The sequence below is a fragment of the Carlito syrichta genome, unplaced genomic scaffold, assembly GCF_000164805.1.
Source record: "Carlito syrichta isolate Samal-C Ts95f unplaced genomic scaffold, Tarsius_syrichta-2.0.1 Scaffold304031, whole genome shotgun sequence".
Lineage (NCBI taxonomy): Eukaryota > Metazoa > Chordata > Mammalia > Primates > Tarsiidae > Carlito > Carlito syrichta.
Genome location: NW_007248127.1, coordinates 868,209 through 894,432, shown reverse-complemented (window position 1 = coordinate 894,432; position 26,224 = coordinate 868,209). Strand labels below are relative to the sequence as shown.

General features: G+C 36.4%; 1 protein-coding gene across 1 annotated transcript in view; it reads right to left on the bottom strand.

The window, feature by feature from the left end:
* The window catches only part of ARHGEF12 (Rho guanine nucleotide exchange factor 12), a 142,595-nt gene that overhangs the window by 5,610 nt on the left and 110,761 nt on the right, over positions 1–26,224 (bottom strand). Inside the window, exons 15-29 of the mRNA XM_008059428.2 lie at positions 25,736–25,834; positions 22,186–22,228; positions 21,777–21,882; positions 21,204–21,341; positions 20,692–20,724; positions 20,273–20,387; positions 19,456–19,561; positions 17,891–18,103; positions 12,418–12,550; positions 11,895–11,930; positions 11,412–11,566; positions 9,852–9,998; positions 8,459–8,544; positions 2,385–2,510; positions 658–772 (exon numbers count right to left, since the gene is read on the bottom strand). Coding sequence (XP_008057619.2) covers positions 658–772; positions 2,385–2,510; positions 8,459–8,544; positions 9,852–9,998; positions 11,412–11,566; positions 11,895–11,930; positions 12,418–12,550; positions 17,891–18,103; positions 19,456–19,561; positions 20,273–20,387; positions 20,692–20,724; positions 21,204–21,341; positions 21,777–21,882; positions 22,186–22,228; positions 25,736–25,834 — 1,651 coding nt within the window. The remainder of the gene's footprint in view (positions 1–657; positions 773–2,384; positions 2,511–8,458; positions 8,545–9,851; positions 9,999–11,411; positions 11,567–11,894; positions 11,931–12,417; positions 12,551–17,890; positions 18,104–19,455; positions 19,562–20,272; positions 20,388–20,691; positions 20,725–21,203; positions 21,342–21,776; positions 21,883–22,185; positions 22,229–25,735; positions 25,835–26,224) is intronic.

The window sequence follows — 26,224 nt, the reverse complement described above, 5'->3', positions numbered from 1 at the left end:
TATGACCCCACAATCCCCTTACTGGGAATATACCCTGAAGAACTCAAATCACTCTATAAATAAGATACCTGCACACGTATGTTTATCGCAGCATTGTTCCCAATGCCAAGAATCTGGAAGCAGCCATGCTGTCCATCAAAAGAGAACTGGATTTTTAAAATGTGGTACATATACACAATGGAATACTATGCAGCCATACAAAAGAACAAAATCATGAATTTCGCAGCAACCTGGATGGAACTAGAGTCTATAGTACTGAGTGACCTCTTACAGAAACAAAGATCTGAGTATCACATGTTTTCACTCATATAGTGGACCTTGATCGTCCAACGTAATACTATAAGAAAATGACTGACCGTGGTGGGAAACTATGTGGGAGGGGGAAGGGAGATGGGATTAATGGTAGTAAATACCTGTCTGGGGATGGGGAGACACCTCTTATCAACAAGGGTGCCTGAATGAAGCATATTTGTATACCTAATCCTTAACTGTACCCCACAATATCATAATAAAAAATAATGATTATAAAAAAAAAAAAGAAAATCTTGTCTTATTATTTGGAAACGCCACTCCAGGCATCAGGATGCTGTGAGATATTACTTAGCAGGACGTGGATTTTTTGTTCCTAAGTTTTTTTATTCAGTGAAAATGTTGTACCTGTGTATTTGGCAATATTATCCAACAGAAGTGGATACTTAGTAAGTCTTTGCATTTGGGTGGGGATGATATCCTTCAGTTGAAGACGACGACACAGCGGATTACTCTCAGCATCCTAAAATTAAAGTAAAAGAAGTGAATCTGTAATTCTTATTAGGACCATAATTACATAACATGCAGCATGTATTCAGCATGTAAGTGTCTATTGCATCACAGTTCTGTTTGTTAAATCAAGATTATTCAAAACTGGCAAGACATCATTGCCACACTATACTCCTGCTTTCTCCTATGATCACATAACAGGGGAAAGAAGCCTCTATCACTAATCCACTGGCTTCTTTGTTATCTGTTTAAGCAAGAACTGATAGTATCTATAAGCAACTAGAAGTATTGCTTTCTTGTGTTAAAACAGTTTTGCCTTTTCAGAAAACCTAGGTATATTTTTCTATGACTGGCAATCCTACCAAAGTTAATTAGCTAATTTGTTATCTGCTATTTTAAATGGGCACAATGGATCACCAGTCTGGGCATGACAGCTCATCTATACCAGGAGTTTGCAAAGTTTTTAGTAAAATGCCAGTTAATATTTTAGGCTTTTCAGGTCATACAGTCTCTCTCTCTCTCACAACTACTCAATTCTACTGTTTTAGCACAAAAGCAGTCATAGACAATACATAAGTGAACATGGTTCTGTGCTGTGAAAACTCTATGATGGCATCCAAGATTCCTATCCTCTCGTGTGCACACCATGTATAATCCTATGCCCTTGAGTGCAGACGGAATCTGTAAATACAATGGAATATCACTCCTATGATTAGGCTACTACCAGATGACCCTGAGTTAATAAAAAAAGAAATTGTCCTGGGTGAACCTAGCTTAACAGAGGAACCATTAAAAGACATCTGTGTCAGAGAGCCACATTCCTACAGGCCTGGAAGAAAGTAAATATCTACCTCTAAAATGCCTAAAGGAGGCATATGACAGAGAGATATGGGCATTCTGTAGAAGTTGAGATGGATCCTAGTCAATGACTAGCAAGAAGGAAAGGACCTCAGTTATGCATTTACAAATAAATGAACTCTGCTAAAAACCAGTGAGCTTAGAATAGAAACCCAAGCATAAGACGAGAACTGCAGCTCCAGCTGACACTTTGATTTTCACCCTGGTGAAACCCTGAAGAGAGGATCCAGTTAAACTGTACTCCTAAACCACAAAAACTGAAACAATAAATTTGTGTTAAGTGGCTATGTTTGCAGTAATTTGTTATACAGCAACAGAAAATAAATACACTGTGTTCCCATTAAACTTTATTTACAAAAACAAGCAACAGCATGCAGATAATCTGTGGGCCATAGCTTCCTGACCCTTGATTTATATACCCCAATGAGTATGACTGCTGTCATATTCTTCCATTGGCCTGACAGAAACCCATTCTCATGCTTTGACAATATTCTTTTAAAGGAGCAAATAGTTGTTTCCTGATAAAACTTCCATGGCAATGTGGATTTCTATATCAAGTATTCTAATCCTGGCATGTATTTATCACTCACCATTCCAAAATCATCTTTATACCTTCCAGGAATTTCTTAAAAGATAAGATATGGCTTTTAAAAATGTCAACCCAGATGTAATTCTTGTAAAAGTCTTAGTCAGAATTCCCCCAGTTTATTTAATTATTGATAAAAACTTGCCTTATTCTTTTTTCTTACATGACTCACTCAACTCACTTGCACAAAAGTTTGAAACCGAGAATCCTTTTTCTGACGAGACTTGATCATTTCCAGGGCGAAAGGCTGGTTACTGCAGAAGGTAGCAGCAGCATGTTTCAACTTTTCCTCTCCTGGTCCACTGAACTGTGCCAAGAATGCAGAGAAAACAATAGGGAATGAAATACAGGGCTTATATAAGGCCAGGTAAAATGACAACAAGAATCCTTTCAACATTTCAGTAAGTATTCTCAAGTGACAAAAAACACAGACCTGCCTATGTGGAATATCAACAGTTTAATAAAAAGGTCTGACCTTGACACATCCAGCCTTTTCTGATCATATTCCAATATTTTCTTGCTTGTCATCTATCACAGTCTATTACCTTTCAGCCTATACCACTTCTAAATTACATAGAACGGTTGACATTTGGAGAACATCAAACACAAAATGTCTGGAGACCAAGGTTAAAATTTCATTTACTTAGACCGGGGACACCTTTACAAAAATCACCCTTACTACTCCAGAAAGCAAGTACTTGGGATGCTTTCTTTCATATTCACTATAAAACCTACTATGACTATGGGCAGTGAATTACTTTTCTGGGTTGAAATAAAATTAAGTCACTGCTACTTTATCTGTACATAGGCTGGAACTGACTAGAGGGAGATTAATGAGCTATGAGCTCTTTTGTTAAAAAGTACACGTTTTACTAATTTTTTTAATTTATAAATTTAAGTCTGCACATGCCATGATTTTAAAGTTTCTTATGGTTAAACATCTAATAAGTGCCTTCCTCAAAATAAGTGCTCTTATAAGTCAAATAAACTGTTTTCTAAGACAGCCTCTATATTTGTAAGTAATTGCTTTATGGTTTACAAAGAGGCATATAATCTTTTATTTAAAGTCACACCCCCAAAAATTTGTACATGAAGGCATTTTGTAAAAAAGCCCTTCTGTAGTGCATTTGTGAATAAATTCAGAGTATTTTTTTCTTCAAGTAGGACACATGCAAAGTAATATTTTAATACATTACTCCAATTTTATATTATTATTATCTTATAAATATGATACTAAACATATGTAAAAATGAGACAAGCAACATTTTTGGCATACTAGTCAAAGTACCTCACAACCACAGAAAGCAGCTGAGTTCACAAAAGAAAATAATGCACCCAACATCATGCAATTCTGCAGTAGTTTTACAAGTAGCTTATGTACAGATGCTCCTCAGCTTATGATGAAGCTATATCCCAATAGATCCATACTCTCCAAAACTATTTTTTAAAACAGCAAGAGTAAATCTAAAGGCCTCTGTGTAATTTTTTGCTTTTATGATTTCTGACCAATGTTTTACTCTAAATTAACCTTTTGTATGTAACAGTTACAAACCAGATTGGTTAGTCCATTCTGGTTTTCTCAACTTTTCAAAGGTATACACACACCTCATTTTATTGCACTTTGCAGATATTATGTTTTTTACAAGTTAAAGGTCTGTGGCAACCCTGCATTGAGCAAGTCTATTGGTGCCATTTTTCCAACAGCATGTGCTTACTTTGTGTCTCTGGGTTCCATTTTGGTAACCTCATAATATTTCAAACTTTTCTGCATTTAGGGTAATCTGTGATCAGTGATCTTTGATATTAAAGTTATTGTTTGGAGTACCATGAACTGCATCCATATAAGATGGCAAACCTAATCATTAAATGTGTGTGTGTTCTGACTGCTTCACCAATTGGCCATTTCCACAACTCTCTTCCTTGAACCTTCTTATTCCCTGGGACACCATAATATTGAAATTAGGCCAGTTAATAACACTACAATGGCCTTTAAGGGTTCAAGGGAAAGGAGAAGTTGCACATCTTTTGCTTGAAATAAAAAGCTAGGAATAATTAAGTTTAGAGAGGAAGGCATGTTGAAAGCCAAGATAGGCCAAAAGCTCTTATACCAAACAGCCAACTTGTGAATGCACAGTGAACACCCAAATGAGAAGGCAAAACAGTCTTATTGCTGATATGGAGAAAGTCTGAATGGTTCAGATAGATGATCAAAGCAGCCACAATATTTCCTTAAGCCAAAGCCTAATCCAGAGCAAGACCTTAACTCTCTTCAACTTTATGAAGACTGAGAGAGGTGAGGACACTGCAGAAGAAAAGTCTGAAGCTAGTGAGGCAGGTTCATGAGGTTTAAGGGAAGAGGCTGTCTCCATAAAAATAAAAGCATAAGATGAAACAGCAAGTGCTGATGTAAATGCTATAGCAAGTTATCCAGAAGATCTAGCTAAGATAATCGATGAAGTGGTTACACTAAACAACAGATTTTCAACGTGGATGAAATAGCCTTCTACTGGAAGATGCCATCTAGAACTCTCATAGTTAGAAAAGTCAGTGTGTGACTTCAAAGTGTCAAAGGACAGGCCAACTCTCTTGTTAGGGGCTAATACAGTTAGTGACCTTAAGCTGAAGCCAATGCTACATTTACCATTCTGAAAATTCTAGGACCCTTAAGAATTATGTTAAATCTACTTTGCCTGTGCTCAGCAAATTAAATAACAAAGCCTGTATGACAGCACATCTGTTTACAGCATGGTTTACTGAACACTGTAAACCCAATGATGAGACATTCTGCTAAAAATAATTTAAAAAAAAAGATTCTTTCAAAATATTACTGCTCATTGATAATGTACCTAGTCACCCAAGAGCTCTGATGGAGGTATACAAGGAGATTGCTGTTGTTTTCATTTCTGCTAACATAATATTAATTCTGCAACCCATAAATCAAAGAATAATTTCAACTTTTATGTCTTATCATTGAAGAAATATCTTTCTGGGTTTGTTTACTTGTTTTTGAGTTGGTGTGTCACTCTGTCACCCAGGCTGGAGTGCAGTGGCATGCTTAGGCCACTGCAGCCTTGGCCTACTAGGTGCAGGTGATCCTTCTGCCTCAGTCTTCCAAGTAGCTAGAACCACAGGCATGAGCCACATGCCTGGCTAATTTCTTGACTTACTGTAGAGACGAGGTCTCGCCATGTTGCTCAGGCAATTCTCTCTCCCCTGCCTCCCAAAGTGCTGGGATTACAGGCTTGAGTAACCACGCCTGGCCAAGAAATATATTTTATAAGGCTATAGTAGCCAAAGATAGTAAGTCCTCTGATGGATCTGGGCAAAACAAACTGAAGACCTATTAGAAAGAATTCATCATTCTAGATGCCATTTAGAACATTCATGTTTCATGGGATGAGGTAAAAATATCAATATTAATATGAATTTAGAAGAAGTTGATTCCAACACTTATGGATGAGTTTGAGGGATTCAGTGGAGAAAGTAACCGCAGATGTGGTAGAAATAGCAAAAGAACTAGACTTAGAGTGGAGACTGAAGATGTGACTCAAGCACTATAATCTTGTGGTATGACTTTAACAGATGTGGAGCTGCTTCTCATGTATGAGCAAAAAAGAAAGTAGTTTCTTAAGATAGAATCTACTGTTGGTGAGGATGCTGTGAACACTGTTGAAGTTATAACAAGATTTATTTAGAATATTTTACATACACTTAAGTGATAAAGCAGCAGCATAGTCTGAGAGGATTGACTCCAATTTTGAAAGAAGTCCTTCTGTGGGTAAGATTCTATCAAACAGTATCCCAAATTACAGAGAAATCTTTCATGAAAGGAAGAGTCAATCAATGCAGCAAACTTCACTGTTGTCTTATTGCAAGAAATTGCCACAGCCACCCCAACCTTCAGCAGCCACCACCCTGATCAGTCAGCAGCCACCAACATCAAGGAAAGACCCTACACCAGTAAAAAAAAATTATGATTCACTGAAGACTCAGATGATTGTTACCATTTTTCAGCAAATGAGCCCGCGGGTTCGAGACCCGCCTGGGCAGCAAGACCTCATCTCTACAATAAATCAAAAAATCAGCCGGGCATGGTAGCGCATGCCTGTAATTCCGGCTACTCGGAAGGCTGAGGCGGAAGGATTGCCGGAGCCCAGCAGGTCAAGGCTGCGGTGCCGGGAGGAGCCACTGCACTCCAGTCTGGGCGACAGTGAGACTCCGACTCAAAAAAAAAATACAAAAACAAAAAAAACATTTTTCAAATAACATACATATATACATATATAGTCTTTTAGACAGTTGCACACTTAGACTAGAGTATAATACAAACATAACTTTTACATGCACTGGGAAACAAAAATATTTGCAAGAGCTGCTTTATTGATATTTGTTTTATTAAAGTGATCTAGAACCAAACCTGCAAAATCTCGAAGGTATGCTTATATGTCACATTAGTTAAGAATATGTTTCCTGTTATAAGTTTCAAGATAAAATTTTTTATCCCACTCCTTCACAGGTTTCTCCACTTTATTTTACTATGTAGTAGATTTATGCAGTCTAATGGATTGTGATAAGAGGACCAATTACACTTTTGTATCTTATCAATGCTGAATCTCACTCGACACTTGGTATTAAATATTATTTATTGGAGATGCGAATAAAACTGCTAAGGAATCATGTTGTTTAAGAAGTCCATATGACTTACAAACTTTTTTTTTCACTAATTCTCCAAACTTTTTTTTATTTTTTACCAAACTTTTTTTTTTACTACATATTTTTTATTTTAAAATTGTGGGGTACAGTTAAGGGTTAAGTATACAAATATGCATTGTGCAGGTACCCTTGTTGATGAGGTGTGCTCCCCTGTCCCCAGACATCGATTACCGTTAATCCCACCTCTCTTCCCCTCTTCGCCCTGCATAGTTTCCTGCCACTGTCAATCTTTCTTATAGTATTATGATAGTTGACTTACAAACTTTTAATCCAAGTTTTACATAGAACTAGATGGTACACTATGTCATTTTATAAAATAAAATAATGATCTTAAAACATTTTCAACTTTCTGTATCAAGTTGAGCAGTGTCCTATTAAGCCAACAGAACTCAGTTATAGCTTTCACAGCTACACTGCAATGAGGAAACAAAAGAGCCACATGATCACAGAGTGACCATAGCACAAGTACAATTTTTCAAGGAAGTTAAATCTTAATAACAATAACGCCAAAGTGAGCCTAGGATAGAAAAAAATTTCTGAAAATGTAATAAATACAAGATGAGACTGGATTATGACTCCTTTCTTGCTCCTGCTCTATGAGTCAAGTATCTAAGAAGAAATCTGTTATTGGATTAGTAGATTTCAGGTCATGAGCTCACTAATTAGTAAGAGGAGGAAGATGAAGATTGTTTTAGTCAACTTTCTAGGCTTCAATCTTTTAAAAAGTTTTAATTGTAGAATTAATAAAATCTTATGGCATTTCCTCAAGTAGTGAACATATGAAGAAGTAAATTTCTGTGGGTATGCCACGATTCCTGTTCAACCTGTGTTAAGATTTTAAGAACTATGCCTTTCACTTTTTTATTATCCACAGCCTTTACCATAGTACTTTCTTAAATACATGTTCTAGTTTAGGTTTCTCTGCTATATATTCCCCTAGCAACCTGTATTCTCCTATTTTTCTTACATTTGTCAGGCTTGAAATAACTTACAGACTGTCTTCTCAATGATTATAAGCTCTACAAGAGAAGAGTTTATCATTTTGATTGCCACTAGATCCCCAACACCTAGCACAGCACTGTCAAATATACACTAACAAAGAGTCAGAAAGAAAGAAGTTGACAGCTACTATGGCCTCTGGATTCTTTCCTTATACTATAAATAAGATAAAGTAATTTTCACTTTTCTATATCATGATGGCAGTTCTCAATCTATAATTTTCTAATACTGCATAGGACAATTCTGAGGTTTGAACAACAGAAGGTGGCTAAAAATCTCTATCAGTTAAACTATTTTTAGCAAGATTCATTTTATATTGTTTAAAACACAAAGGACAAGTATCTTTAACTTTGATGTAAAAAAAGCCTTTAGTTTGAGCACTTATAAAAAAATAACATTAACCCAAAGAATACATATTATAGAACCTTGTCAGCTTTACATTCACTTTGCAAATGGATGAATATTTGGAAAAGTCAGTTAATTATCCTTTAATCTGATCAAGTATCTATAGAAATATTAAAAAGAAACAGAACATCTCCTTACCCAGGTCAGCAAATCTTCCCCAATCTGATCAATAACAGAGGTCTCATTTCTCTTTCGAATAGCCTTCATTTGCTCATTCAACCCAACTGAAAAACAAAAAAAGAGAAAGAAAATTAAGAACACACTCATTTTAGACTGAATCACTTTTTTTTTTAAAGAATTTTCAGAACAGTATAGCTGCTTCCAATCTTCTTAAATATAAGTCTGGACACAATGATTATAGCTCTAAATTCTGTAAACTCTTATCTGAAAAACAAGTGCTAAACATAAAATAACACTTTTGGAAATTAGCATATTACATACAGGGTAGCTACATCAAATATGCACTTAGTCTTAATCTAGATCATGCTCAAAAAGATCTCAAATATAAATAATGCAGGTAATTCTGCTCACTGCTCCTCTCATAATGCATCTGCTCACAGGCAATGGACGTAATCAAGTCTGAACTTGTCAATGCATGCTGGTGAAAACTAAGATTACCAACAAAAGAGTAACAGGCATCAATATGGTTGGCAGTTGTTTGTAGGTAGTGATGACATCTTTGACAAAGAAAGATCGAAAATTAAGCGTCACAGAGAGACAGTGACCTACAAAAGATAAGAACATCCTACTGCTGCCTACAAGAATCCAAGATGACTTCAACCAAGAAAAGCCAACAAGGTTGAATTTTGATATACTTACTCTAGTGTTCCAAGCAATGAAACAATAAAATAATTCCTGAAAATTATCTCACCATGAGATTATATACTGTATATTACTATTCACAAAATACAACTAAACATATATTATTACACGATATATACACATATGTATATGTGTATATATATTTTAAACATATATACTGTAATTGATAGGAAATTTTCTTTTTTTATTTTTATTTTAAAGATGTGGTGTATAATTCAGGGTTAGGTATACAAATGGTCATTGTAGGTAAAGTTTGGGCCTCACTTTGGTCCCCACTTTACCTGGTTTCAGATCAGGTATCCTTATTGATGAAGTGTGCCACCCCTACACTCCCCTAGCAGTTTCCCACTACTGCAATCCCTTTCTTATATTATTATAATCATTCAGGGTCTGCTTATGAGTGCGATAGAGAATTTTCAAGGGTAATTTTGATTATTCCCATTTTAACCTTAGACACTGACTTTAGACCCAAGGTCCTATGTTGACACTTTGTATATGAAAGGCTGATTGTGGGAAGAACGATCTAGTCTAAGTTCCAATCATTTCTTTATTTATGTTATATTCTCACATATAATTTCAGGAATACTATCATGGATACATTTACCTCTAAGACTTAAAAGGGACAATCTTTTCTCCATTGGAAATGTTAGGGTCAATCTTTTCTCTACTGGAAATGTTAGGGACAAAGATCAGAGCCAATTTCTCTTACTGTGAAGCTGAAGAATATCTTCCAAGTTTGAAAAAATCTTCCGTAGTTCTGAAGGTGACAGAATTCCTTCTCTGGATACTCGCTGATAGAACACTTGATCAAGAACCTTCAGTGTTCGAACATGAGCTCTTTCAGTATAAAACAATTCTAAGCAAGAAAAAAAGGAGATATGAAATGTTGCTTTACTTAGAATAATTCCATGGGACCAATCATAGTCTTTAGCTGGAATGAGGCAGCAGGTGGATTATTAGGTTTGGCATAAGTTTGTAGTGTTTGTTTTTGACATGGCATCACAGTAGTGTTGGGAGAATGTTTAATGTACACCAATTGTCATTTGGAGTGACAATGTTGAGCTATGAATATGCATTGCATTTTGCAGATTTGAAGAAAGTTAGTGCTATTTGTGAGCTAACGAAGATGGAGTGTCAAGTGGAAAAAAAACAACCACTACTGACATATTCTTCAGTTTGAGTTTAACAAAGGAGTAAAGGCAGCTCAAAATGTTTGTGCCATGTATGAGGAAAATGTAATTGGAGAAAACATGGCAAGAAAATGGCTTTGTCCTTTCAACGAGGGCTGCTTTGACCTGAGTGATCTTCACATTCAGGAAGACCATCAGGCTTTAATGAAGACCATTTAAAACAGTGAAAAGATGCAATAAACTTATGCATCAACCTAATATACAATAAATTATTTAACATTTAGAAAGAATGAAATGTCTCTGAAGTCACTTTGATTCCATGAAATTCTTCTACAAACTGGCTCTGAGAGTTGAATACTGACAAAAAATATAATTCAAAACTATTTTGTACTTTAAAGTATTAACAGTATACTCCCCAAATCCAAACTCATTCATCTGTTAACTATAATACCCACCTATCACAACTACAACATTAGAAAACTGGAAGCCCCAACATCATACCGTCTTCAACTTGAGTTCTCTTTAGAAATAATAGTAATTTTTTTACCTAATTTGTCTGTAAATCCTAATTTCTGGAGCCAGACATATAATTTCATGATGTCTCAATTTTGTCAGAGACAGAATATTTATTCAAATTACACCCTAAGAATAGTAGAGGGTACAGCATCCATGCTACATATTTGTCATATATATGCCAGGGTAAATTAAAAACACAGCCCTTAGATACAATAAGACCTGGATCTAGTTTTCCCCATATCACTTATCAGCTGTAGAATTTTGATGAACTCCCTGGGTCTCAATTTCCTCATTTAGAATCTATGCATTAAAATAACTTAATCTGAAAGTAAACTGCAAATACTGTATCAATGATTTTTCAACTTTAAGATCTATAATGGTATGAATCTTAAGTATCTTGTAAGTTAAACACCTTTTCATTTTAAATTATCAGTAAGAATCACAGAATCATTTGCAATGTCTTGAGTTGAACAATTCAAGGATCATCTACTAGTTTAATATCCTCTCTGTTTAAAACAAAAGAATAGGAGAAAGTTTGAAGCAAACTCCAAGGCCAAGGAATTTGCTTTACTCTGATAAAACTCAATTTATGTGAACAACAACAAGAAATTGGTTAAACTCACCATTAATCACCTCTTGTCTTTTGATTTCACAAGGTTTTAGTCCCAATAACACTTCTCGACTAACAAGCTGCTGCCAGTTGGGTGGATCTGTCTCTAAGTCATTTTCAAATTGTTCATCTTCACTTTGACTTTCTCCAAAAGCTACACTGTCAAACCTATGTAGAAAAATGATGAACTCTATTTGAGGACTTCAGGAGGACAAGAGGAAACAGCACAAGTCTTTATATTATAATAATTAGTCAGATTTTTTAAATCTTACCTAGCAGAGCCTGAAACTTCATGCTCTCTTACAAAATGGTTGTGTGTTATATATAATCCATATATAGCTTTTGAATGATGGTTTTGTACTAAGAGCTTTCTTTTCTACTATCTAACAAATTATGTACAGCGTTTCTTCTCTTTTAAAAACTAGGACATTAGAGGGAAAAAAAGCTGTATTTCTTGAAACTTGCCTTTATTAAAAGCTACTTAAGATTTACTTACTTTCGAAAAGGCTTTGGTGTCCCATGTTCAGTCAACCTAAAACAATGAAGAATAAAAAGTCAACATGAAAACAAAATGGTCATCAAGAAATTTATACCAAAGATACTCAAAATGGAGTTTAACTCCAGTGGCTTGATAAACAATTATTTGGGATATTTTAATAATTTAATATAAAATAAAAAAGAGAAAATTTCAGTACCATTCTAAAGTTTAGTACCAACAAGGGCTAGTTCTTTTTTTTCTTATGCCTGACTTAATTAATTTATCTTATTTTTTAAAATAAAATGAGATGGGGTCTAGCTATGTTGCCCAGACTGGTCTCAAATTCTTGAGCTCAAGTGATCCTCCTGCTTCAACCTCCCAAACATGTGGGATTATAGGTGTGCATCACTATGCCCAGTTTATATACTAACTCTTTTTGGAAATATTACATAGGGGAAAAAATGCTACTAAACGTAAAAACAGTATATAATTCAAAAAACTAAATAGTGCTCTAAACCTTTCTAAGATACCACTGAATTACCTTTCTACTTCACATTCCTCCTCCTGCACTTGGTCTAATGGAGGGGGTGGGAAGTCAAAGACAGTATTCAGAGTACGAGGTGTGCCATCTAAGGAGTCCCCAGATGTTGGGGTTTCTCCAACTTGCTTTGATCCTGAAAAGACAAAAGTCAGACAGATGAAGAGTGTTAATACTTAGTAAAGTCACTGATTACAAAAGAAAATTAATTCCCAGAAGAACTTCAACCTAATCCATAGCCACATTCTTATTTAGACAATTGTAGGTTTGCTAGAACCAAAATTATAACATATAAAATTATTTTTAAAAACACTAAAAAATAAACATAATCATCTTTAAAGTAGCTTCTTAAAAATAAACATAAAACACTGCAACAACTCAAACAGTTCAGGAGAAGGCACCACATTCTTCCACCTTATCCTTGTCTACCTCTAGTATTCACTCTTTTTCATGTTTTCAAATTTTAATTATAATAGTCTACATCCAAATAACCTCTTACTTCTCTTTCTTGATTTATTATCTCTAAGCAATATCTATTTATTTCCCCTCTGAGGATTTTGTTCACTTATACTTCCCACCTACACTTCTCCCATTTCTTCCCAAAGCTTAATAGTTAAATTATTATGAGAAATCAGTGCACGGTGATAAGATTGAGATGGGTGACAGGAGGAGGCTGGAGTGAGTTTCTCCTACAGAGTAAACCAAAATAGATTTTCTTCAGCACCTAGAGAGGAATGGGACCAGGAGCATGTCCCATGACTCTCCAAAGGAGTGATAATAACCACTTAGCACAAAGAAGAAAAAATTGACCTGGGCTGGAACTGGTCAGATTTTTGCCTGTACCAACACAATCTACCACAGCCTCCAGATGCAGTGGGGAAGATGAATGAGGGGAATTCAGGAGTTCTGTGCTCCTACTGTGAACTTACAGGGTCCTCTGAGCTTTGTGGGACTCCAATTCCTCATGGGAAACTGTCTTACCCACAACCATGCTCTGCAGTGGAGTGGTGTAGGAAAAAAGAATGCCTTGAGCAGTGCCAGTGCATGGAAATAAACTCTTGCAGGCCTTGCAGCTGCTTTCCAGCTGGCCTAGAAGGGGCATACTTACTATTCCTGCCAGGTTAAGAGATATACAAGTTAGGATTTTATGTATTTTTTCTACTGATTCAATGATGCAACCCCTGAGCTACCTGAAAAAGGATGTTTATTACATTAAAGTCATTCAAGTCTTATCCATTATCAAGTGCTTTAAGATTATGCCACTTTTTATTTTGCTTCATGTGTAAATCATGATTTACTTTCTTGAACAATTCTGTTTTTCTTAGCATTTCTAAATGCCTTTCTTTAGATGTCAAAAATATAATTTTATCAAGTCTCAACTTTTTTGTTAATCTTCTGCCGCACTTTATCCATCACCTGGGATTCCCCGTCTCTTATTCCTGATGCTCCTGTGTTCCAATCTAGAGCAGTTGCTCCCTGGCCTGTGCCACAACCAACAGAATTGCCACTTTGCCACTTTCCTGGGTGTTTCCAGTATTTCCTGGATCGCATGACATATTCTTTCTTAATTTTTCTCTCATGCTGCTGGAGTGTGTATCTTCAAATAATTTTAAAGAAAAGGATGCATTTTGGTTAAACTTTGGACGCTTGCTTATCTAAAAATGTCTTTTTTCTTTCTTCATATTTGATGGGTGGATATAGGAATCTAAGTTCACAACCATTTTCCTTCAGAAAGGTCAAAAAGCATAGCTCTTTTGTATCTTAGCTCCCAGTGTTATGAAGAGAGATGTGACACAGTATAATCCCCGCCCCCCTTTTTTCTCTCAGAACTCATTCCTGGTACACTAAAATTTCCAAGGACATTTTAGAAATGGATTTGTTAAAAAATCATTCATTATGGTTGGTTCTCAATGAGTCCTTTATACCTGAAGATATTTATTCTTTTTCACCTCTGGGGAACTTTCTCCTATGGTTTCTCTAACTATCTGTCCTCCATGTCTTATTGACATTCTGCAAAAGAGACAGATGTTGGAACTCTGTAATGGTTCTCTATAAAATTATTTTCTCTCAAATTTCCAACTTTTGATATTTCTGATATACACTCTCAAACATTTCTTCAACTTTATTTTTAGGGACTTCTTTCTTTACTTTTAAATACTGGCAGTTACAGTAGTTTGAAAATATGTCCACAAATTTATTGATACTCCCTCCCTCGAGGGTGAAAACGAATTCCTCTCTCCTTGAGTGTGGGCTAGATTAAGTGACTTGCTTCTAACTTGCAGAAGTGGCAGAGGGCACCTACAAAGACTAAGTCATAAAAGCAGCAGGGCTTCCTTCTGCTCTCTCTTTTGGGTCACCCCGGAAAAGTAAGCTACCATGTCATGGAACACTCAAGCATTTCTAAGGAACAGGTCATGTGGCAATGAGATGTGGCCACCTGCAAGAAGCTAAGGTCTCCTGCTGACAGCCACCTGAGTGGACACAAAAGGATCCCCAGCCCCAGTTAAACTTTATGAAAACTGGCTGATAACTTAAGTGCAACCTTATGAGAGATCCCAAGCTAGAACCACCCAGTTAAGCTGCTCTCCTGAGTTCTTCACTCATCAAAAAGGTAAGCTAATAAATGTTTTTTTGTGTGTTAAGTCATTAAGTTTGGGAATAATTTATCACATACCAATCGATAACTAGTTCAACAGATATTACATTATGTTTACAATAGCTACATTAATTTTTTTTACTCTGAATGTTTCCTATTCTTGCTTTATAGAGATAACTTATTTAATGTCTCCAAGTATACTATTTAAATTAGAAGCATTTTCTTATGTTCTTATCTATTAGCAAATTATCTTTATCTTCTAGGGGCAGTTTTTCTGTTTATTTTGTATTCTCTCTTTTTTTTTTTTTTTTTTTTTTTGTTTGAGTCTCACTCTGTCGCCCAGACTGGAGTGCAGTGGCCACTCCTGGCCACCGCAGCCTCGACCTGCTGGGCTCCGGCGATCCTTCCACCTCGGCCTTCCGAGTAGCCGGAATTACGGGCATGCACTACCACGCCCGGCTGATTTTTTGATTTATTGTAGAGATGAGGTTTTGCTGCCCAGGTGGGTCTCAAACCCGCGGGCTCAGGCAATCCACTCACCTCAGTCTCCCAAAAGCGTGGGATTACAGGCTGAGCCACCGAGCCCGGCTTGTATTCTCTCTTTATGCTACTGTCTAGTATGTTCAGCATTGTGTTATCTTACATCTTGACTCTGACAAGAATAAGTAATGATGTTCAAATTTAAGAATGAAAGACTGGATAGCTGATTTGGCTTTCTTTTGCTGCTACAGGGAAATAAGTCCGTTTCAATTGAGAATTCTCTGAACAGGGTGAGTCAATAGCATGCCAATATAGTGCCAGGCTCCAGGATCCCAAATGTCAGGTCTCCAGGGCATCAATATTATGGAGCAGCAGTCCCTAATCTTTTTGACATCAGAGACCGGTTTCATAGAAGACAATTTTTCCACGGGCAGGGGTGTGAGACTCATCATGCATTAGATTCTCATGAGGAATATGCCACCTAGATCCCTCACATGTGCAGTAAGGTCCATGCTCCTGTGAGAATCTAATGTGGTTGATTTGTTAGGAGGTTGGAGCTCCGCTCGCCGCCACTCAACTCCTGTGGTGCGGCCCAGTTCCTAAGGTTCCTAAGAAGCCAGTCCGCGGTCCAGGGGTTGGGGGCCCCTGCTACGGAGTATTTAACTCTCCCTATACAATTCATTCAATTTTTCTAAAAAAGGAGCACACTGGTTTTCTTCTAGTCCATAAGTGGTAGAGACTGCTTATATTCTATAATGCAGACATCAGAAGCTGCTAAAGTGGCTTTTTGTTATTACAGACTTTCAATTAATTCATCATTTTCTGCTCCATTTCTTGTTCATGCACTCCATTCACATGCCAACTCTGAGTCCGAGGTCCCTCCAGGGTTCCAGTGGGCAGATGGGCTCCTATCTTAGACTCCTTAAACAAATTATGAGTGTGGGTTTTCTTTATGTTTTATCTATCAAATCACTCTTGTTCACTTTCTATCTTCCAAGTATTTGTTGAAATTTTTTATTTCCCAAAAACATATTCCCTTCCCCTACTTCCTTTCTCCTTTAGTTCTGTTTATTCCTTAACTACCATGTTTTTATTTCAATGAGTTATGAAAGCCATGAAATATCAATGCATGCACACAATCCAACATCTTCAGAATTCCATACTGGACAAAATCTCCATATTTTTGTCTAGATGTCACTCCTACTTCTTTGCCTACCCCATTGAGTTACCTCTTCTGCTACAGCCCTCTCAAGTAGAAACTGATGTTTCTGTCACACACTGGCAACAACATGGACAGCCTTCTTGTCCTCAATATAACTTTTGGACCATTATGTTGCCTTCTTGCTTTTACATTGCACTTCTTGCTCTATTGAGGCTCTCATTCTCTGGATATTATCACATGTTCTTCCTCCCCACAACAATCATCTAACAACACCAAGCTTTTGGCTGCTGATTTAGCTTTCCTTTCCATGATAAAATCACACCAGGTGACATAAAAACCCATGTGTACTGAGTTATTCAAACTACTGACTCCTTGATTCCTTGCCTTCTTCATCCCTGGTGTCCTCCTCTATGTCACCCCAGGGACCACTCCCACAGCCTCATTCTTGGTCAAATCATCACCAGAAACTGATATAGATAGGATTCTCTTCTCTGAATAAAACCATCTATTACCCCAGCTCCATTACTAATAACTCGTTATAACAAGTACAAGGACGTATGGTAATAAGCCCCTTTCCCTGTTACCTAGAACAAGTACTCCATAACCTTCTTTATTCTTCAAATCCCTCATTCTTCTCAAAGAAACCTCCCTCTCCACGAATAACCCCACCCTTTACATACACTTTACATTTCATTTCCTCTCTCCTTCTCAAAACTCTGTTCTACTGTTTATATAGTCTCCTGCATATTCAACCTCTTCTCAGTTTTTCAGAAAAAAATCTATAGTATCTCAGATTTTTAAAAAGTCTTTAGATCCCTTCTTTCCTCACCCACATCTGCCTCAAACTACTGACCAGTTTCCTCAATACTCCCTTTACTTTTCCTTACCAGGCTTAGCACAATTTGAATTTTTTATATTTGTTTATTTGTGACTATTCCTCTCCCCACTATAGTGACTAAGCTCCATGGAGCAAACATCTATGTATAATTATTGCATGCTAACATCTGTTACAAAGCTAATGCTTGACAGAAAGCTTCATAAATATTTTTTGGATAGATGAGAACTAGAAGATATCATTCAGCATAGATTTACAATGGGTTGTAGAATATTAAAATGTTAAAACTGAATTAAATTGGGATTCAATCTTGATTAAAATAATCTGTCACTCTATTTTATAGTCAGTGTGTTTGTTTTAAAGTCTTCATACTTAGTTAAGATGAACTTTAGCACTGCCTTACCTGTATCATTTTCTTTCCCTCCTTCCTGGGAAGAAGTGGCCCCTGAAGCTACAGAGGATGTGGAATTGACAGGCAGGTATCCAATGTCTGTCCCTTCGTTTGCTAGCCCACTCTGGCGTAACTTAGCAGGGTCCTGAGGTTCAGGACTCACAGATGAGGGTGTGGATAAGTGCTTAGGGTGGCGTGGCTTCTGCAGTTCCATGGCTCTGCCAACTGAACAGAAAACAATGGTTTAATAATCTGTATTGCAAAATAGCAACACAGATTTAAATGGAAAAAAGAGATGATTTAAGAGAATCTGAAAAAAATTCTGGAAGATGATGGGCCCTAGCAAAATATAAATTAATCAAGTATTACACTAAGAAACACATGGAAGGGAGGGACACAGGGAGTAAAGGAGGGAGGAAGGGACGGAGGGAGGGAGGGAGGAGAAGGTGGTGAAGAAAGATAAAGAGATGGAAGAGGGATGAAGAAAAAAGGGAGGAAGAAGACAGAAGATGAGGGTGAGAGGGAAGATACAGAGAAAGAAAAAGGGTCATGAGAAAAGGAGATGAATGTACCAGTGGATCCGTGGAGGGCATGCTGACAGAGACAGATACATATGGAGTTGTATTCATTTGTCAGAATGAAGACTGAGCTCTTAGCAAACCCCCTCTCTACTTCTTTCCCAGCACTCACCACTTCATCATCACAATATGCCTGAGACCATCCAGATTAATCTCTATTCTGCTCATTATCCTTGTTCACATCAGTCACCACAAAAAACTAAGGATTCCCACTCAGGTCATCATCCTCCATAGCACTACAATCTGACCCCATCTTCCCTAATTCCTAAAATTCTTCTTCTGTATCACTTGAAACTCATGGTCAGCATCTGTGAAATCTTCCATCTACTCAACTCCCTCACTGAAAATTTCCTTCGCCTTCTCAATACTTCTCAACAAGCGACACTATTGGCATTTGTGTGACTGTGTGGGACATTCACCATCACTGTATCATGATTCCACTCCCATCTACCATGCCAACAATTTCAAATGTGGTACTGATTGGATGAGAACCATCATATAACCTAGTTGCCCACTCCATAGTACCTCTGTTTATCCTGTAGCCCTCTTTATTGGGCTGATCTCTTTTCATTGGGCCTGGAGGTGAAGGAAAGTCAAGAAATAAAGTACAGGGAAGAGGGGGAGAAATTGCAGAAGAATGGAGAGAGTAATATATACAATAAAGCTATTAAACAAGTATGGATGAGAGTCATACACACTTTGCTTTTTAAATTTAACAAACACAAGCTGAATGCAAACAAAACCAGAATAGGTAAGTAAATTATCTGATAGAATACTCTACTTCCACTAAAGAGCATGTTTATGACAATCGTGTAGCAACAAGAGTACGGTACTTAGTACAGAAATAACACTGAATGGAAACAAGGCATGTTGAAAGTACAGTGAAATCATCTCAAGAACACCCTTCTCCAGCAATTCATTCTGGCAAAAGGAGCCTCTGATGTAAAGATGGCCTGAAATAATGGGAATGCAGCCTTTCAAATGTCAACAACAACATACTTGCACTGTTGTCATGACGGCTTGGTCTCCGTGGGGGTCCCAGGATACTGGGGAATCCTCTTCGCTTCCCTTTTTCTTCGCCTTCTCTATCTTTCTTCATACTTTGCTAGAGTTGAGGTACAATCAAAGAGATATGAGATACATATTAAATAAATTCCCTTTGCTGCTTTCACACACAGAAGTGCAATTCTAATAGTTAGTTCAAATAAATTGGTTAAACGTAAATAAAAGTGCACACATACACAAAGCACTCATTAGAGGTTGGTACACAGTACTGTGTGCACCAAAAACTCAAAATGTCTTTTCAAACCCTTTAGAGCTGAAAGTTCTGGAAAGTCAAAGTTGTACAGTACATTTGTCAGGAGATTGTTCTAAACAATTCATTCACTCATGTAACAAATATTTATTAAGCTCATATTGTGTGAGAGCACTATACCAAAGCTGAAATTACAATAATGAAGAAGGTCCTTGACCTCATAGAGCTTTACAATTTAATAAATATTTTTTAAAACCACACACAAAAAAACAACAAATTACAAAATGGCAGGTGCTGTAAAAGAAAGGTATAAAGCATTAACAGAAGTAGGGATGGTCATCTATGGAAATTACTAATTTCACTTTTCACATTGTCTAATAATAGCTTACATGTCTGGATTTCTCCTAGATTTTGAGTTTCTTGAGAACAGAAACCATATCATATGTTAGTAAGACTACCACTAATCTGTTGGTTAAGTACATACCAAGATGGCAGAAAACACTGCAACTGAATGTAGAGAAGCACCGAGGCCTGAACACTCTATCAATACTTCAGTATTACCTTGATTTTTGGAAGAAATCCAATTCGACCCCGCTTGTGCTCCAAATTTCGAGGTTCTTTCACTTTTACTCCCAAATGCTTCATGTACATGAGAATAACATACTGCATTGTGGAACTGAAGGAGAAAGAACTAAGTAAAATAAGACTTCTAAGAAGGGAGGATTGGTAAAATAAAGACATCAAACGATTTCTAAAACCCCAATGTTGGAATTCTTGAAAGTAATCAAGCAAAAAGAAAAGAACTATCTGTTCATTGCACAGAATGACACTAGTATATTAGTCAAATAAAATATAAGCCACCAGAGGGAGACCACAATCTATATTCATAAGTCAAAAGAAGTAAATTGCAATTTAGGGCTTAAAGGAGAAAACAGTTTCTTTTTTTTTTTTAATTCTAGGAAAAAAACCAGTTATGTTACCTCTTATCTTCTTCTACAGCCTGAGCAGTAATTCTAAAAGAAAAAAAAATTTTAAATGAAAGTTTTATTTGACAATTGCTATTAAACTCAGATACCTGAACAACAGAACAGAGTCAAACACTTCAGTCCCCACCATAAATCCCTGTCACTTAGAATAAAATACCAAAAGAACCCTAATCCCTTTCCAGCCTCATATCATTAATTACATGTTTTGTAGCAGAAAATACTTCCAAAGTCTATAAATTGAAACCAATGAAAGTATTCAATCTGTTTTGATCACTGATTAGAAATTTTAGAGTTACTCATTTACCAATACCCAAAATGAGAAACATAAGAACTTTATGTAAAATATCAGAAAAAAGGGGAAAAATCCAGTTTCTCAAGCATTATCATAAAATTAACAGCTCCACATACACAATCCAGTAGCCCTTTTAAATTTGTCCAAAGGGTACTTTGAGCATAACTGGGATCTCAGTAGAGAGGACATTTTTACATATACTTCTGTTACTTACAACACTTCTTCAATTTTGGCAACAATCTGCTCTGCACATGCCCGCTCCTTCTCCAAAGTTACCCGGTCCTTGTCTCGCTCTGCATCAAGTTTAGTCAGTTCACTTTCAGCCAAGGTCAGTCCCATACTACGTTTCTGCCTAAAAAGAAATAGAAGAAATTTCCTGAGGTAGCCTAGAAAAAAAATGATCTTCCTTTCACCAGAATCTCCATAGCTATGAGTTTCTAAGAGCAGGCAAAATGTCAGTTTTCCACTTATGGGTCGATGTCATCTAGGATACCAGAGGGGAAAAAAAATTCTAGAGGCAATCACTTAAAAAACACATATGATATCTTGTAGGAACACATTTAACATAGACATAGTAATGAGCTCAAATCCTGGAAGTGTATACAATGGAGAATATGGACTCTCAATTGCATTCTAATCCTTTGATTACAGATGTTCATTATGTCTATTAACAATAAGAAGACCATATGGTGTACCCAGTGCTAAGTATTTAAGGTATAACGTTTTCTTACCTAAAAAAAAAAAATTCAGAATGACTGTATCAGGTTTTATCTACCCCCAAGCTTACCGAAAATCTTCTAAGTGCCTTTGAACTTCTGGATGTACTCGTTCTTGCATAGTTTGGATATAGTGGCGATGTAGATCCTCAGGAATAAGCTCAGGTCTTCTCTTTTCTGCATAAAAGAAAGGAATTATTTGATCTAAAGGTATGCTCTGTGCAACATATAACTGGCAACATATCAATTCTCCTTGGTACAAATTTAATTTGAAATATGCTGAAGTTCTTTAGTGCATTTCATGTATTTCATCTCAGAACTGATATTTTATATACCCTTACATATGTATTGTAGATGCTCCTTCTGTTGCAATTCAAGTGATCAACTAGACACCATGTGACAGATAAAAACTTTTCAGGTGGGCTGAGTTACATATCTATAGAGTTATAATTCTCCTGGATACCGGTGCTCCAAACTTACCTAGATCTAGAGATATTTCATCAGGAACAGAAACTTTCAGGTGCTAAAATGAAATGCAAAAAAAGGTGAAAATGGGATTAAAGACATTTCAAGATGTACATAAGTACTTCTATTAAGTAAAGGGATACAAGCTGGATATCTATTCTTAAAAGCATATTCTTGTACAACCTCATTTACTCATTCAAATTTCATAGCTCTGGAACACTCTATTATTTAAACGTGAAAAAAAATAGGCCCCTTTCTCAAAGATCATGCTATAAAGGAAACAGCTACATTTTTCACTAGATGAGTGAATGTTTCTGTGTCATACTTACTCCTAATACATATATTGGCTTTGGTTTTCTAGAATCATTGGCTAATATAATCAAGATACATCACTTAAATCAATACAGATAAAATCTGAACTATGCCTATATTATCATATGAAAAATTTATTCATATATAATTATGGTTTTTATTTCCTGTACTTGAGATGCTTATCTGCAGATCATGGTATTCCCAATCATTTTCCTATGTAAAGTTTAAGGACTCTCACAACAGTCATACTTTCTTTTTTTTTTTTTTGAGTTGGAGTCTCACTCTGTCGCCCAGACTGGAGTGCAGTGGCAGCTCCCGGCCACCGCAGCCTCGACCTGCTGGACTCCGGCGGTCCTTCCGCCTCTGCCTTCCAAGTAGCTGGAATTACAGGTGCGTGCTACCACGCCCAGCTAATTTTTTTGATTTATTGTAGAGATGAGGTCTCACCTGCCCAGGCGGGTCTCGAACCCGTGGGCTCAGGCAATCCACTCACCTCAGCCTCACAAAGGCGTGGGATTACAGGCTGAGCCACCGAGACCGGCTAACAGTCATACTTTCAATGAGAAAATATTGATGCCAATGTTGAGTTTTTGAAGTCTTAAATCTCCAGCGACCATCTATAGTTCTTGCTACTGAACTAAGGTAACTGCCTTAAAATTTACTCTTTCCTAGCCAGAATTTTACCCATAATAACTGCTTAATAATTACCAGATTGTTGTCTCTCTCCAATTTGGGGAGAAAATTTTACTATTTTGCATTTAGGGAAAATACCTTATAATCTTCATGTGTATTTTGTGTTGTGTACCTATTTAACTATATACTTGAAGAATTTAAGCAATGCCTATAAGATCTGAAGTTTGAAAATCAAAATTAAGACACTGCTAAAAATTATGAAATTTCTTATATTCATGTGAACAACAGTGAAATGGATTTCAAAACTATCTTTAACCGAAGTTGCCAGGCAGGAACTCAAATCAATGTTCCTAAAAGCATTTTTAGCTCAAATGCAAAAAAATAAATATATAAAAGCTCATTTGTGTATGTCAGTATTTATATAAAATAAATATGACCTGTAGCATAAAAGTATAACTAGCAAATTAATCAGGACTCTTCTTACACTTTAATGTTAATATATTTACATAGATAATAAAGTTTTGACTTGGCTTTCACCTTTTTAAAGAAATGTGAAATTCAAGCATACTTAAATATACTATTATACCTTCATGAAAATAAATTATTTTAATGAAAATAACATAATATTTTAAACAATGGCAATATAATCAGAATGCTAATTCATTTAACAAATATCTGAGTGACCACTATGTGCCAGAAACTGTTCCATGCTAGAGACACAGCAGTGAACAAATAGAACAAAAATATCCACCCTAATGGAGCATGTTAATGTGAATAATTCAGTAGAAAACAAAAAACTGATGATGCAGGAGAGAGGGAGGATAATTGCTACAGTAAAGTCTTTGAGTAGGTGTAAAGAAATACTCAAGGTAGAGGAGGTCTTGGATAAAAGATGAACAATGCTCCCATAGCATCAGGAGAACAGCAGAGTGCAAATATAGTCATCCCTTGGCATCTGCATGGGTATTGGTTTCTGGATGCCCTATGGATACCCAAATCAGCAGATGCCCAAGTCTTTTATATGAATTGACAAAGTATTTGCATATAACCTATGCACATCCTCCAGTATACTTTAAATCTCTAGATTACTTATAATACCTAATTCAATGTTAGTGCTACATAGTTATTATGCTGTATTTTTTTATTTGTATTTTTTTCCTTTAATATTTTCAATCCATGGTAGTTGAATCTATGGGTGCAGAACACACAGCTACAGAGAGCCAACTGCATAAACAAACTAAATAAATAAAAAAAATATAAATTGTAAGAATAAAAGTAACAGAAGTACTATGGGGGGGAGGAGGATGGGATTAACACTAGCAAATATCTGTCTGGGGCTGGGAAAACACCTCTTATCAACAGGGTGCCTGAATGAAACGTAATTGTACACCTAACCCTTAACTGTACCCCACAAAGCCATAATAAAAAATACTGATTAAAAAAAAAAAAAAAAAGTAACAGAAGTGACAGAAAGTGAAGGGGGAGATCTTAAGTAGGTAAGTCAGGGAAGGCCTGCTTAAGATTGTAACTGTATTTAGCAGTGTGAAAGTATACAGGCAATGTTGTCAAGGAATACAAAGAAAATGGGGCAGGCACTGGAGGGAGAAGTAGAGACTTCATGTGTTTGTTTAAGATAACAAAAACAATAATGTTTGCATGTTAATGTGAATAATTCAGTAGAAAACAAAAAACTGATGATGCAGGAGAGAGGGAGGATAATTGCTACAGTAAAGTCTTTGAGTAGGTGTAAAGAAATACTCAAGGTAGAGGAGGTCTTGGATAAAAGATGAACAATACTCCCATAGCATCAGGAGAACAGCAGAGTGCATGGTATGATAGAGGCAGGTGATATATCTGGTAGACGTTGTCTTCTGGTCAATTCAAATTTCTCAGAGGAACAGCAAGGTAGATGAAAAAGTGGTGGACGTTTTAGGAGAGAGAAGGTCTGAAGCCATCATTTAAGAGAACTACAAGTATAAAGGACTAGAGATGTGCAGCATGATTATCCAGGATGCTTTAAGGCCAACTGCTTTTTCCTCCAATTAGGCTAATATTAAAACTTATTAATTTAAAAACGTCATTAACATTTCCACTGGTAAAATAAAACACTATTACCATTTATTTTATTGTAAGTAAAATTTTTTCTACCACTTTTTAGTTAAACTTGTGCCTCCAAACTTCAAAGAGGCCACCCAGAGTATAATTACCCAAATATTATCCATTGAGTCCTAATATGTATGTGTTTGTGTGTGTGTATGTGTGTGTATATATACGTATATGGTATATGATATATAATGTATAGCATATGTGTTCCCTTTTTTATTCCCTCATTCTAATTATGCACATGCAAAAATAAAAATATACATACATATCCTCTAAAACCTACTGTGAGAATTCATATGCTAAAAATAACTTAGGAATAATTAAAAGAAAACAGTCACAAGTAATCAATAATTGAAATATACAGGTATCAGAAAACATAATAAAGTAGTTATTGTGTCAAGTAGCACAAATGTCAATAACACAATAAAGTACAAAAACATGGGATGGAAAATGGAAGCAGGATGCCAACAATACAACGTATTAGACCAAGGATTACAAGATTAACTTGGCAACTTACTGCTGATCGATCTAGGAAAAACTGATGAAACTCAAGGAAGATGCGACGAGTTTCCTTGGAATTGGTCTGTTTATATAGGTCTGAATAGAGATAACATAGCTGTAGTAGAGAAAGGAATGGAAAAGACAAAGTGAGAAATCATGAAAAATGTAATTTGCAAGATCCTCACTGAGTAGGAATGTTTGAAGCAGGTAGGTAGTTCATCATAAAAATGTAGCTATTACTATGTAACCAGATCTTTTTTTTTTTGAGTTGGAGTATTATTCTGTCACCCAGGCTGGAGTGCAGTGGTACACTCACAGCCACCCCAGAGTTGACCTGCTGGGCTCCGACAATCCTTCCCCCTTAGCCTTCCAAGTAGCCAGAACTACTGGCACAAACTACCACGCCCAGCTAATTTTTGATTTATTATAGAGTCTCACCAAGTTGCCTGGGCTGATCTCGAACCCACAGGCTAAGGTAATCCACTAGTCTCAGCCTTCCAAAGTG